The sequence below is a fragment of the Microcaecilia unicolor genome, chromosome 3, assembly GCF_901765095.1.
Source record: "Microcaecilia unicolor chromosome 3, aMicUni1.1, whole genome shotgun sequence".
Lineage (NCBI taxonomy): Eukaryota > Metazoa > Chordata > Amphibia > Gymnophiona > Siphonopidae > Microcaecilia > Microcaecilia unicolor.
Window position 1 is genome coordinate 128,242,879 of NC_044033.1, and position 15,534 is coordinate 128,258,412.

The window sequence follows — 15,534 nt, forward strand, 5'->3', positions numbered from 1 at the left end:
ACCAAGAGTGTCTTACATTATGTCTCATCATAAGCATGTACTTGTAGAGGAAATCTCCACCCTTCTGCAGGCCCAAGCAGTCGAACCTGTACCATGAGGGGAAGAAAAGAAGGGATTCTATTCCAGGTACTTTCTTGTGATAAAAAAAATGGGGGGAAAAGTTCAAGATGATATCCCTGGGTACTCTATTCCTTCTAATTCAGGAAAATGATTGGTATGCTCTCTGGACTTAAAGGATGCCTATACCCACATTTTGGTAATTCCAAGTCACAGGAGGTATCTCAGGTTTCGAGTGGGGAAATGCCAGTACCAGTATTGCGTTCTACCATTTGGCCTCGCATTTGGCCCCACAGTTTTTACCAAGTGTCTGGCAGTAATTGCAGTGTATCTATGCAGACTGGGAGTGTATGTGTTTTCCCACCTAGACGATTGGTTGGTCAAGAGCACATCTAGGGAGGGAGCAGTGGAGTCAATGCAGATGACTATTCAGGTGCTAGAGCGCTGGGGTTTGTCATAAATTATCCCATCTTCAACCATTTCGCCAATTGGAGTACATAGGATCCCTGCTAGATACAGTGCAGGCTCAGGCCTTCCTTCCTCAGGCAAGAGCAGATACCTTGGTAACGCTTCCCTCGCAGGTCTACATCAGCCAGCAGGTTTCAACTTGGCAAATGTTGAGATTGATGGGCCACATGGCCTCCACAGTGCAAGTCACATCCATGGCACGGTTCCATTTGAGAGCAACCTTTTGGACCCTAGCTTCCCAGTGGTCTCAGGTGACAGGGAACGTAATGGATATCATTCGCTTTCCACCAGAGCTGACTCACTGGTGGACAATCCGGTCCAGTTTGACTCTGGGACTTCCATTCCAAATCCCACCGCCTCAGAAGGTGTTGACTATGGACGCATTCAACCTGGGTTGGGGAGCACACTCGGGGCCAGTGGTCCGCTCAGGAGGTTCAGTTCCACATCAGTCTCCTTGAGCTCCGGGCCATATGGAACGTTCTAAAAGCTTTCAGAGATTGACTCCAGAGCCAAATTGTTCACATTCAAACAGACAACCAGGTTGCGATGTTCTATGTCAACAAGCAGGAGGGTATGGGATCCTATCCCTTGTGTCAGGAAGTAGTAGGCATGTGGCAGTGGGCTCTTCTTCCTGGGATGGACCTCCATGCCACTTTCCTGCCTGGCAAGAGCAACTGCCTGGTGGAGAAACTGAGCAGGATATTTCAACCACATGAATAGTCTCTCAACATGGGTGTAGCCCGGAAGATCTTCCAAGAGTGGAGCACCCACTTGGTGGATATTTTTGCCGCTCCTTTCAAGAACTAGTTACCTCAGTTCTGCTCCAGGCTCAGGTCACACGGCAGACTAGCATCAGATGCCTTTCTCCTGCATTGAGGACAGGGTCGTCTATATGCATATCCTCCCATTCCTCTCATAGAGAAAACTTTGCTGAAACTCAAGATCAGGGGACCATGATTCTGATTTCTCCATACTCCCTCATCTTCTGGAGTTGTTCTCTGAAGATCCGTGGAAATTGGACTGTTTTCCGACCCTCATTGTGCAAAACTACATCCCAACCTCCAATCTCTGTCCTTCACAGCTTGGATATTCAAAGCATAGAATTCAGGTGCCTCAGATTGCCTGAGGATATCTCCTATATCTTGCTGGCTTCCAGGAAAGATTCAACTAAGAGACGTTACTCTTTTAAATGAAGAAGGTTTGCCATCTGGTGTGAGGTCAAGGCCTTAGATTCCTTTTTTTGCCATACTCAAAAACTGCTTGAGTATCTCCTACACCTTTCTGAGTCTGGTTTAAAAACCAACTCTGTAAGGGTCCATCTCAGTGCAATTGGTGCTTACCATCATCATGTAGGAGGTGAATCCATCTCTGTACAGCCTTTAGTTGTTTGCTTCATGAGAGGTTTGTTGTTGACAAAGCCCCCTACCAAAGTTCTCATAGTGTCGTGGGATCTCAACGTTGTCCTCACCTAGCTGATGAAAGCTTCTTCTGAGCCTCTGGATACCTGCCATCTGAAGATTTTGACCTGGAAATTGTGTTTCCTGGTCACTTCAGTTTGCAGGGTCAATGAGCTCCAGACCTTGGTAGCTCATCCACCATACTGTATATGAAGTTTCATCACAACAGAGTAGTCCTCCGCATGTACCCTAAGTTCCTTCCTAAGGTAGTGTCAGAGTTCCATCTTAACCTGTCAGTAGTTCTTCCAACATTTTTCCCGAGACCTAATGCCCATGGACAGCCTGACCATTAGGCCATCTGAGGTGGGGGCCTCAGGTGGCCCTCTTCAGGGGCAGCATCTCTTCACTCTTCGGGGAGCGGCCACCCTGTTCGTGGTATTTACCTGTTTTGTCATGTTCTAAACCCAGCATCGGCAGCAATTCCCATATGCTGCCCTGCCGCCAACACCTGCCTCTTCCCTTTACTGTGGCCGCCTCTCTGATGCAACTTCCTGTTTCATCAGAGGCTCAGGCAGCTGCAGTAAAGGGAAGATGCAAGTGCCTGTGGCAGGACAGCGTATAGAAATCACTGTTGCTGCCGGGTTTGGAACATGATGAAACAGGTAAATGCCACTGCTCATGCCCATCCTGGCGAAAATGTACATCATACCTTAGACTGCATGCGAGCCTTAGCCTTCTATCTGGAGTGGACTAAAGCCCATAGTCCACCCAGCTTTTCATTTCTTTTTGACTCCAACACATTGGGGGTGGCCATCAGCAAACACATATTTTCAAATTGGATAGCAGACTGCACCTCTTTTGCTTCTATCCAGGCTGGCCTAACTCTCGAGGGACATGTCACGGCTCACAATGTTAGAACCATGGCAGCATCAGTAACCCACTTGAGATCAGCCTCCACAGAGAAAATGTGCAAGGCTGCGACGTGGTCTTCAGTCCTTAAATTCACATCCCACTATTGTCTGGCCTTTCTCCATGCATAGGCCAGAAGGCTCCCTGGTGCTTATGCCTTGTGCTTTTTTCATTGCTACCACGGACTTGGAGCACAGCAGCAGCAGTGATGATGGCAGCAAAAGGAAGGAAGTGTTATCCCAGGTCCTGCAGTGCAATCACCCTCCTATGATCCCTCAGTACAGGGTTGGTGCAACAGATAATAGGGTCACAGCAGCGTTTTGTGGCCTAAACCTAGGCACCCTCTTGCTGTGCTTACTGCGCTTACTGAGTTGCACCAGACTTGGGAGTCATTCGATTAGGGGAGGTTATGATTTGGGGGAGGCTCAGGAAGCAGCTCAATGGGACTCCTTTAAGAAGTGCAAGAGTATTGACCACAGTTTTGCATCCCAGTGCTTCCGGGACAGTAGAATAACAAATCATATACCATGGGAGTCAGTAATCTGTGGCACAGAGCGACCGCCAGTTGAGGACTCCCTCAGGAAATTATGGTGCAATAAAAGTCCAACTTTTACTGCATTTTGAAAACTTCTCCCCTGAATGATCTACAAGGGGTTTGTCCTTCAGTTACCTTTCTCCGAGGACAAGCAGGCTGCTTGTTCTCACATGTGGGTCGACGTCCACGTCGGCCCGGGAATTGGCAATTTTGCAAGCAAAATATATAAAAAGTTTTGCCAGAGTCTTCTGGTGCGCGTGCACTGCGCATGTGCGGCTGTCTTCCCGCCCGTCAGGTGAGCGTTCCGCTCCTCTCTGGCCTGGGAAAGAATTTTCTGCATTGGTTTTGTCTTTTTTCTTTCTTTCCTGTTAGAATTTTCAGTTTAAAAAAAAACTCCTGTAGATTTTTCTTTACTTTTTTGCCCCTTTTTAAGTTTCCTTTGTTTTTTCGACGTTGCCGGGTTGCTTCCTTCTTTTCGTGCCCTTTTTTCTTTTAACAGGCACGATCGCGTCTTTTGATTTCGCCGAAGCCGTTTTTTCTTCCATGTCATCGAAGACACCCAGCGGCATCAAACGTTGTACTTGGTGCAACTGGACTATCTCGGGTACCGATACCCACGCTTGGTGTATCCAGTGCCTTGGGCCCGACCACAGCCCAGACGCTTGTAGTCTGTGTCTTCGCATGAAGAAACGGACCCAAGCGTCTCGTGAGGCCCAAGGAGAGAAGTTTTTTGGGGCTTAGTCCGGTCCTTCAACATCAACATCGGTACCGAGGTCGGCGGCATCAACGTTGGGAGCGAAGGTAATGGCTGCGGAACGACCAACTTCTGCTGGGTGCAGTGAGACATCGAGTGGGTCTCCACCTGCCTCGAGGCCTCCTGTTACGCAGGACCCCTGGGACCGACCTTCGTCAGACCCGGCCCCAAGGAGACGTGAGGATTCCACGTCTTCCTCATTGGTACCGAGGAGTCTTGATGACAGGTGTCGAGCGAAGGCGAAGAAGCACTGTCATCGATCTCCTTCGACACACGGTGCCGGAAGCTCCGGGGCGTCGAGGGATTCGGCACCCGAGAAGCATCGGCGCCGAGAGGATCGCTCCCCCTCTATTTGATGTGTCGGTCTAGCAGCCCGGTACCTGCTCCCGAGCCTCGACAGATTCTGCCACCGGCTCCTATCCCGACCCCGCAGCCTTGTCCAATGGCAGCTCTCGACGAGCGCATCAGGGCCCTGCTTCCAGAGTTTCTGGAAGGGTTACTGCGCCAGGCTGCTTCTATGTCAGGGGTGCTTGCGCCTTCCGTACTGTCGGCTACAGCAGTCTCTAGCCCTTCGTCTGTGGTGAGGTCCCCAACCTCGGTGCTGCCTGCGGCATCGGTGTCGGCTACCACCCAAGTCGACTCTCCTTCGACGTCGGTGGAGGAAGCTTCACCTGAGTCCAGGCGGGCGTCGACTTCTTGGCACCGCCATCAAGGACATTGTTCCTCGGCGTCGAGGCAGGCTCAGTTTCGGACTGCTCGGAGAGATGTCTTGTCCGATACTGAAGATGAGCGCTCGTGGGAGGAAGAGGAGGATCCCAGGTACTTTTCTACTGACGAGTCCTTTGGGATTCCTTCTGAACCTTCCCCTCCACCAGAAAGGAGACTGTCTCCACTGGAGAGTCTATCCTTTACCTCCTTTGTCAAGGAAATGGCTGCGGCTATTCCCTTCCCTATGGAGATTGAGGATGAGCCAGGGCTGAGATGCTCGAGGTCCTGGATTATCCTTCTCCACCTGAGAGGCTGCAACGGCTCCTTTGCATAATGTACTGAAAGAAGTCCTTATGCGAAATTGGTCGTTCCCTCTGTCTAACCCCTTGATACCAAAAAGAACTGAATCCCAATATCGAATCCACAGGGAACCTGGATTCATGAAGTCTCAGGTACCTCACAATTCCATGGTGGTGGACTCCGCTCTCAAAAGGGCCAAGAGTACTAGGGACTATGCCTCAGTGCCCCCAGGCAGAGAATCTAGAACCTTGGACTCTTTTGGGAGGAAGGCGTATCAGACCACTATGCTCGCAGCCAAAATCCAGACATACCAGCTCTTCACGAGCATCCACTTGCGGAACTCGGTGAGGCAACTGTCTAGTTTGGTTGATGCGCTCCCTCCGGAGAAGGCTGAGCCTTTTCGCCAGGTGGTCAGGCAGCAGAAGGCTTGTCAAAAATTCCTGGCCAGGGGTACGTTCGACACTTTTGATGTAGTATCCAGAATCGCTGCTCAAGGTATAGTGATACGCAGACTCTCATGGCTGCGTGTCTCTGACCTGGATCATTCGGTCCAGCAGCAGATGGCGGATGTTCCTTGCCGGGGGGATAACCTTTTTGGTGAGAAAGTAGAGGATCTGGTTGACCAGCTCAAAAAGCACAATGATGCTATGGATTCTCTCTCCCGCCTCCTCATCTAGTAGATTTTTTGGAGGGAAGAGGGGTGCTCCCTATTCCTACAATAGGCATAGGTACACTCCTGCTTCTCGGCAGCCTGTCCAGGCTCAGTCCCAGCGTGCTCGTTCTCGTCAACAGCGTGCACCTAAGGCCTCTGCGGCTCCCCAGCAAAAGCAAGGGACGGGCTTTTGACTGGCTGCAGTTCAGCATAGCCTCAGAAAAAGTGTCCGTGCCGGACAACTCGCTGGTCGGGGGGAGGTTGATATTTTTTCACCAAAGGTGACCTCTCATAACCTCCAATCGGTAGGTTCTTCAAATAGTCTGGTCAGGATACACCCTCAATCTGGAATCCAAACCTCCAAATTGTCCACCGGGAGCTCATTCTTACAGTTCCCAGCACAAACAGGTACTTGCAGTGGAACTCTCCGCCCTTCTACAGACCCAAGCGGTCGAACCCATTCCACCAGGGGAAGAACTACTACTACTTATCATTTCTAAAGGGCTGGGATTCTATTCCAGGTACTTCCTTGTGCAGAAGAAAACAGGGGGGATGTGTCCCATCCTAGACCTAAGGGCCCTGAACAAATTTCTAGTCCGAGAAAAGTTCAGGATGGTTGCCCTGGGCACCCTTCTTCCCATGATTCAGGAAAACGATTGGCTATGCTCTCTGGACTTAAAGGATGCCTACACCCACATTTTGATACTCCAAGCTCACAGGAAGTATCTTTGATTTTGGCTGGGAACACAGCACTTTCAGTTCCGTGTACTGCCTTTTGGCATGGCGTCTGTGCCCAGAGTGTTTACCAAATGCCTAGCTGTAGTCGCAGCATCGCTACGCAGACTGGTAGAGTGCATGTGTTTCCTTATCTCGACGATTGGCTGGTGAAGAGCACCTCGGAGGAGGGTGCTCTGGAGTCCATGCAAATGACTGTTTGGGTGCTAGAGCTACTGGGCTACGTCATAAATTATCCCAAGTCCCATCTCACCCCAGTCCAAAAATTGGAATTCATTGGAGCCCTGTTGAACACTCAAACAGTTCAAGCTTATCTTCCCGAGGCAAGGGCGGACAACCTTCTGTCCCTGTTGTCCATGGTTCGAGCATCCCAGCAGGTCACGGATTGGCAGATGTTGAGCACATGGCCTCTACAGTTTATGTAACTCCCATGGCCCGTCTACATATGAGATCAGCTCAGTGGACCCTAGCTTCCCAGTGGTTTCAAGCTGCAGGGGATTTAGAAAATGTAGTCCAACTGTCCACCAGCTTTCGGAATTCTCTTTAGTGGTGGACAATTCGATCCAATTTGTCCATGGGACGACCATTCCAAATTCCTCAGCCACAGAAAGTGCTGACGACGGATGCATCTCTCCTGGGGTGGGGAGCTCATGTAGATGGGCTCCACCCTCAGGGAGCCTGGTCCTTTCAGGAAAAAGGTCTGCAGATCAACCTCCTGGAATTAAGAGCGATCTGGAACGCTCTAAAGGCTTTTAGAGATCGGCTGTCCAACCAAGTCATCTTAATTCAGACAGACAATCAGGTTGCCATGTACTACACCAACAAGCAGGGGAGCACCGGATCTCGCCCTCTGTGTCAGGAAGCCGTCCAGATGTGGCTTTGGGTGCGCCATCACGGCATATTTCTCTGGCAGGTGTAAACAACAGTCTGGCCGACAGACTGAGCAGGATAATGCACGAGTGGTCACTAAATATGGGCGTGGTCCGCAAGATCTTCCGAGTGTGGGGCACCCCCTCGGTGGATCTTTTTGCCACTCAGATCAATCACAAGGTCCCTCAGTTCTGTTCCAGGGTTCAGGCCCACGACAGACTAGCGTCAGATGCCTTTCTCCTACATTGGGGAACAGACCTTCTGTATGCTTATCCTCTCATACCTCTAGTAGGAAAGACTTTGCTGAAACTCAAGCAAGACTGTGGAACCATGATCCTAATTGCACCCTTCTGGCCACGTCAGATTTGGTTCCCTCTTCTTCTGGAGTTGTCCTCCGAAGAACCGTGGAGATTGGAGTGTTTTCCAACCCTCATCACTCAGAACAAGGGGTCGCTTCAACATCCCAACCTCCTGTCTCTGGCTCTCATGGCCTGGATGTTGAGAGCTTAGAATTTGCCTCCTTGGGTCTTTCAGAGGGTGTCTCCCAAATCTTGCTTGCTTCCAGAAAAGGTTCCACAAAGAAGTGCTACTCTTTCAAATGGAGGAGGTTTGCCGTCTGGTGTGACAGCAAGGCCCTAGATCCTCTTTCTTGTTCTACACAGACCCTGCTTGCATACCTTCTACACTTGTCAGAGTCTGGTCTCAAGACTAACTCCGTAAGTGTTCACCTTAGTGCTTATCACCACCGTGTAGAGGGTAAGCCTATCTCTGGACAACCTTTAGTAGTTCGCTTCATGAGAGGTTTGCTTTTGTTAAAGCCCCCTGTCAAACCTCCACCAGTGTCATGGGATCTCAACATCGTTCTCACCCAGCTGATGAAAGCTCCTTTTGAGCCACTGAATTCTTGCCATCTGAAGTACTTGACCTGAAAGGTCATTTTCTTGGTGGCAGTTACTTCAGCTCGTAGAGTCAGCGAGCTTCAGGCCTTGGCAGTGCATGCACCTTATATCAAGTTTCATCACAACAGAGTAGTCCTCCGCACGCACCCTAAGTTCCTGCCAAAGGTGGTGTCGGAGTTCCATCTGAACCAGTAAATTGTGTTGCCAACATTCTTTCCCCTTCCTCATACCTGCCCTGGCGAAAGCAGTTTGCACACCTTGGACTGCAAGAGAGCATTGGACTTTTACGTGGAGCGGACGAAGCCCTTTAGACAGTCCGCCCAGTTATGTGTCTCTTTTGATCCCAACAGGAGGGGAGTCGCCATCGGAAAACGCACAATCTCCAATTGGCTAGCAGATTGCATATCCTTCACTTATGCCCAAGCTGGGCTGACTCTGGAGGGCCATGTCACGGCTCATAATGTTAGAGCCATGGCTGCATCAGTGGCTCACTTAAAGTCAGCCTCTATTGAGGAGATTTGCAAGGCTGCAACGTGGTCATCTCACTACTGCCTCCAGCGACAGTCGATTTGGGCAGTCAGTGCTGCAGAATCTGTTCAGGGTTTAGAATCCAACTCCACCCCCCTAGACCCATTTTTGTTCTGTTGCAGGCTGCACTCTCAGTTAGTTGTTTATGTTTTCAGGTCAATCTATGTTATGTCCTCACCGTTGCGAGGCCCAATTGACCAATGTTCATTGTTTTGAGTTAGCCTGGGTGCTAGGGATACCCCACATGTGAGAACAAGCAGCCTGCTTGTCCTCGGAGAAAGCGAAGATACATACCTGTAGCAGGTATTCTCCGAGGACAGCAGGCTGATTGTTCTCACAAACCCGCCCACATCCCCTTTGGAGTTGTTGTTTATTGTTTATTTGCTTTTTGATTAAACTGAGCGGGAACACTCACGCGATGGGCGGGAAGACGGACGTCTACCCACATGTGAGAACAATCAGCCTGCTGTCCTCAGAGAATACCTTCTACAGGTATGTATCTTCGCTTTTCATGCAACCTCTATGTTCAATAATTCTCGTTTTGAATTTTCTTTGCTTACCATATAAAACAAGCCACAGGGACAAATTCCTACATAGTGATGTTACAATTAGAAAATTGTTTCAAACTGTACCAACTTCCACTAATTGGATGTGTAAATATACAAATATTGAGTTTGACTTTACATATGGAACAAGATCCACAATTAAAATACCCTTTTTGAATTTTGAGTTTCTTATCATGAAAATTAAATAAAGCAGAAGGTACTAAAATGTCTTTTTGTTATCTTCCACTATCATAAACCACTGTAATATTTGTTGTAGAAAAATTATCTAAACCCTGCAAAATGTGCCAATATTTAAAAAAAATTTTGAAGAATAGAACAATGTGAAAACTTCATTGTATAGATTAGTTTATCATGATTAGATTTGTCTTTTGTTTTTAAAAGATCCTCTTTTTCATTTGTTCAACTCTGTTGTACCATTGCTCAGTGCATTCAGTATGATTTCCTTTTTCAATGGCTTCTGATCATAACCTTCTTAAAAGGAGAAACTGACTGAATGGAAGATTCTCTTGTAAGGCACAATTATGCTAGCTTTCAAAATGTAACATCTTACTTTCAACTTAGGGTTTGCAAAACATACTTGTATCAGAGCTGCCATTATTGTTTTTTTATGGTGATGTCCAGAAATGAAACTCATACTGAATTTGAAATTTAAAATTCAGATTAAGCCAATTGTAAAAGCTCTTCAAAATGTTTATATTCCCTTTCTATAACGTAAAGATTTAGGGTCTGTTTACTAAGCCGAGCTATAAGCGCAGTAGAGTTTTTAGCACGTGCTAAATATTAGCGCACACTAATGCTAGAGACAGCTATATATTCCTCTGGGTGTCTCTAGTGTTAGTGTGTGCTAAAAACGCTAGCGAACCGTAGTAAACAGGGCCCTTAATTAGTATATCGCATCCGAAGTAATATAATTTTACCAAATGCATTGTCAATCAATAATTATTTTTCAAAAGCATTACTGCATACTTACCGCAGGTTAATAAGCAATACTGCGAGGCGCACTCTGACGTCCCATGGTAGTTTTGGGATTGACATGTGCTTCCCACACACTAAAAAACAGAAAATACTTTGTAGCGCTGGGGACGTGTTTGGGGGTAGAATATAGGCGTATCCAATGGTAATCGTTTAGCACAGCTATACTTGTGCACACCAACCAATTAGTACATGGTTAGCACGGGAGTCCTTACCGCCTACAAAATAGGTGTTGGTAAGTGCCTCCACACTAATGGCTATGCGCTAATGGGGAAATTAGCGTGTGACCATTAATGAACAGAAAATGTGACCATTTTACAACCATGCTAAAAGTAGCCTCAGCACAAGGGAAAGTCCCATGCCAGTGATAGCGAGGGCCACTTTTTAGCACAGCTTAGTAAAAGGGCCCCATAGATTGGCTAGATCTGAAATATTGTGGGCGCCTACACAGTTAGTGTGCGCTAATGGTTAGTGCGCGCTAAAAGCACTAACGTGCCTCTAGCGCGGCTTAGTAAAAGGGGCCCTTAGTGCTTACTGAAAATGACTTTTGTTTTGCTGAAAATGTCAGGTTTTATATATGTCTCTTAAATTTAATATGTATTAAAGATGCTGATGTAATCCTTTGGTCTGTGGTAGTTCCTTCACCTTTTAATAAGTGTATGGCCAACATCCAGTCCTACATCACCATTTTGTCATTAGCTCAATAGATTTTTCCTTAGCCAGCATGAGTTTTGTCCTTTATTTTTTCCTGTAGATACCTGCACTATAATTCCACTAGGCAGCCTAACTGTAGGATTTTAGTCTGCTGAGTTTATCACTGTTTTTGCATGCTTCCAGGTTCCACATTCAATTTACGTTTTTTAAAATATGCAGAAAGCATGCAGATGAAATATATAATCTTGAAGCTGTAAAGAAGCAGCCATGTTTTACCCTGACAAGAAGAAAAAAGAAAATTCCGGAAATTTTGTCAATCTTGTGCCTGCAGAAGTTAGTTATAGGATCTTTAGTGAACTTGACCTACAGAGTTTGTGCAGCGCTGCTATGACCTGCAAAAGCTGGAATCAGATGATTGAGAGCAGTGATCATTTGTGGAGAAGCCACTGTTTAAACATACGAGGAGTCTGTCGGAAAGAGATCGACGATGATCGAGGCAATGGTTACTCGTGGAAGGTACAGTTAGTCATGGATCTCCTCTTTTGTATTGTTTTAATTTCAATTGCCTTGTGTCTGCACCTAGAGCTGTGCAGCATCACTTTTGCTGACAAACCAGAAAACTCTTAATTCCAGTATCCAGTAGCAGCTTATGTGAATTAATGTGAAGAATTAGTTTTTAAAGCAAATTCATTGGGTATGAAATCTTATCAAGCTGAAAAGTTTTATGGGTTGGATCGGTACTCTGAGCACAACTAATAGCCATCACCAAGCAATAGGTCACACACATTCTGGAACCCAACAGCTCAGGGTTGCTTAAACATTCTTAGTATGATAGTCTCTTTATAGTTGCATCATGTAGATGCACAATGCTTGCATTCTCCAAGGACAAGAAGGCATGATATTCTTACACATGGGTGATGTCATCCATGAAGCCCAGTGTGGACACTGTCATTTTAAAACTTTGAGGCAGTGCCCCCACCTTGCATGAAGGATACCTTCCCGTCTGACGTTCGAGCACAGAACCAACAGTCTAGCGTTTTCCGCAGAGCAGAGAGGTTGAACATAGAACATAAGAGTAGCCATGCTGGGTCAGACCAATGGTCCATCTAGACCAGTATCCTGTTTCTAACAGTGGCCAAACCAAGACACAAGTACCTGGCAGAAACTCAAATCATGGCGACATTCCATGCTACCAATCCCAGGGCAAGCAGTTGCTTCCCCATGTCTGTCTCAGTATCAGACTATGGAGTTTTCCTCCAGAAACTTGTCCAAACCTTTTTTAAACCCAGAAATGCTAACCACTATTACTACATCCTCTGACAAAGAGTTCCAGAGCTTAACTATTCGTTGAGTGAAAAAACATTTCCTCCTATTTGTTTTAAAAGTATGTCCATGTATCTTCCTTGAACGTTCCCTAGTTTTTGTACTTTTGGAACGAGTAAAAAATAAATTTACTTCTACACCACTCAGGATTTTGTAGACCTCAATCATATCTCCCCTCATCCATCTCTTTTTCGTGCTGAAGAGCCCTAACCTCTTTAACCTTTCCTCATATGAGTGGAGTTCCACCCCCTTTATCATTTTTGTCACTCTTCTTTGAACATTTTCTAATTCCGCTATATCTTTTTTGAGATACGGCGACCAGAACTGAATGCAATACTCAAGGTGAAGTCGCACTTTGGAGCGATACAGAGGCATTATAGTATTTTTAGTCTTATTCACCATCCCTTTCCTAATAATTCCTAGTATTCTGTTTGCTTACAGGGTGCTTACACCAGCCTCAACCCAGCCTGTAGATATCGGAGAGACAGTCATGAGAGAGGTCCCGCACACTGGCTCAGCGTCGACCATTGGAGGCACTATGAACCCAACCAATACATGTGTCTACATCGGCAGAAGAACTTTCTCCAGCCTTGGAAACTCATCTGCCTCAACGTTCTTCCATGCAGAGCCAATGCTCCAGTCTATACACTCTTCCACTTACTTCCCAAGAACAGTACTTTGAAGAGTCAGACTCAGACTTCTGGGAAACAGATCAGGACCCATAGGACCTCTCAACTGAGAAGTCCTATTGCATCCCATCTGACCCTTCTCCGCTACCTGAGAGATGTGTCTCCTCCAGAAAGTATATCCTTTCCTGGCTTTGTCTGTAAGATGGCCCAAGCCATACCTTTCACATTGGAGACAGAGGAGGAACCTTGTTCAGAGCTTTTTGAGGATCTAGATTATGACTGTTCTCCTAGAGAGGGAATCTCTGTTCCACTTCATACAGTAATGAGATATACTCTGATCAAAAACTGGGAGACTCCACTAATAGTTCAACTTGCTCCAAATAAAATTGATACAAAGTACAGGATACAGAAATGCACTGTGCTTGAAAAAAAAGCAGTTACCCCATCATTCCTTAGTTATGGAAATTGCTGTGAAGCATACTCGCAGTGCAAGATCACATGTTTTTGCTCCTTCAGGCAGAGAAGCTAGATCATTAGACTCTTTTGGCAGGAGAACATTTCAAGCCTGTATGCTAACCAACCACATATTAGATTATCAATTTACTTGAAGTCTCTATTCTCCGAGGACAAGCAGGCTGCTTGTTCTCACTGATGGGTTGACGTCCTCGGCAGCCCCCTCCATCGGAAAGTTTACTAGCAAAGGCCTTTGCTAGTCCTCGCGCGCCCATGCGCACCGCGCATGCACGGCCGTCTTCCCGCCCGAAACCGGCTCGAGCCGGCCAGTCTTCTTTCGTCCGCGCTCGGTACGGTCGTGTTACGCCGTTCGTGCCCCAGAGAGTCGACCTCGCGCGTCCTTTTCGACGTGTTTTTTCCTTGTTTTTCTTTCAAAAAGTTCGGGAAGCGCTCCGGAAGTGTTCCGGAAGACCCTTTCGGGTTTTCTGCCCTTCCCGTATTTTTCTCAACTTTTGCCCCGTAAGTTTTCTTTCGTTGTCGGGGTAGGCCTAGTTTGGCCTCGGTCGAGATTTTTCTCCCTTTAAATTTTGGTGCTTCAATTTTCGCCATTTCGGCTTTTGATTTCTCCGGCGTGATTTTTCCGCCCATGACATCGAAGCCTTCCAGCGGCTTCAAGAAGTGCACCCAGTGCGCCCGGGTAATCTCGCTCACTGATAGGCACTCTGCGTGTCTTCAGTGTCTAGGGGCCCAGCACCGCCCTCAGAACTGCAGTCTGTGTTCCCTGTTACAAAGGCGGACTCAGGTAGCGAGATTAGCCCAGTGGAACGTTTTGTTCTCGGGCTCTTCGTCGACATCGGCACCGGAGGCATCGAGTGCATCGACGTCGTCAGCGTCCGGACCATCTTCCTTGGCTGCCGCTCCATCGACTGCATCGAGGCATCGGACCTCTGCATCGGCGCCGAGGCATCGGGCGACTGCATCGACGTCGGTGGTACCGAGACTTCGTCTGCTGATGTCGTCGGACGGAGGTGCATCGTCAGGAGTGCAGGTGAGGGCTGTCCATTCCCCTGCTGGTGGCGGTGAGCCTTCGGGTGGGTCTCCTCCTACCCTGAGGGCTCCTGCGGTACAGCCCCCCCGGGATCGACCCTCTTCGGTCTCGGCCCCGAGGAAGCGACGGATGGATTCTACGTCCTCCTCGTCGGTGCCGGGGAGCTCCGGTGACATGCTTCGGAAGAAGTCGAAGAAGCATCGACACCGGTCGCCTCCCCGTGTCGGCACCGAGAGCTCTGGGTCGCCGAGGGATTCGGCACCCAGCAGGCATTGGCACCGAGAGGACCGCTCACCCTCTGTTCAGGAGGTGTCGATGCGCTCCACTCTGGACAGCCCGGAACAGCCTCCTCGCCCAGAACAGGTTCTGACGTCGACGCCTGCATCGACCTCTCAGCCTTTTTCTGCAGCCACTCTGAACGAGAGCCTCCGGGCCGTTCTCCCGGAGATTCTGGGAGAGCTGTTGCGCCCTACCCCTCCGGTACCGGCGGTGCTTGCGCCTCCGGTACCGTCGAGCGTGGCGCCGGCTGGTCCATCGCCCAGGTTGAGGTCCCCGACGTCGGTACCGCGTGCGGTGCCGACCGCGGCCACCTCCCAGGAAGGCTCCCCGACTACGTCGGCGGAGGGAGCTTCGCCGATGCGGGCGAGGGAGTCTACCTCTCGACGCCCCCATCGTGGACGTGGCTCCACGGAGTCGAGCCGGGCGAGGTTGCAGACACAGGTCCGTGAACTTGTGTCTGACACCGAGGGTGAGGCCTCGTGGGAGGACGAAGAAGACCCCAGATATTTCTCTGACGAGGAGTCTGAGGGTCTTCCTTCTGATCCCACTCCCTCTCCTGAAAGGCAGCTTTCTCCTCCTGAGAGTCTGTCTTTCGCTTCCTTTGTCCGGGAGATGTCTACGGCCATCCCCTTCCCGGTGGTTGTGGAGGACGAGCCCAGGGCTGAAATGTTTGAGCTCCTGGGCTATCCTTCTCCACCTAAGGAAGCGTCCACTGTTCCCTTGCACCATGTCCTGAAAAAGACATTGCTTGCGAACTGGACCAAGCCATTAAGTAATCCCCACATTCCCAAGAAGATC

At 48.5% G+C, this 15,534-nt stretch overlaps 1 protein-coding gene across 2 annotated transcripts in view; it reads left to right on the forward strand.

Annotated features, from left to right (window-relative positions):
- Positions 1–15,534, forward strand: part of FBXO48 (F-box protein 48) — a 47,578-nt gene that overhangs the window by 5,090 nt on the left and 26,954 nt on the right. The window contains exon 2 of one of the 2 annotated variants that reach the window (XM_030195164.1): positions 11,188–11,520. In XM_030195164.1, coding sequence (XP_030051024.1) covers positions 11,272–11,520 — 249 coding nt within the window. In that variant the 5' untranslated portion in view covers positions 11,188–11,271. The remainder of the gene's footprint in view (positions 1–11,187; positions 11,521–15,534) is intronic. The other variant, XM_030195165.1, reaches the window with a different exon arrangement.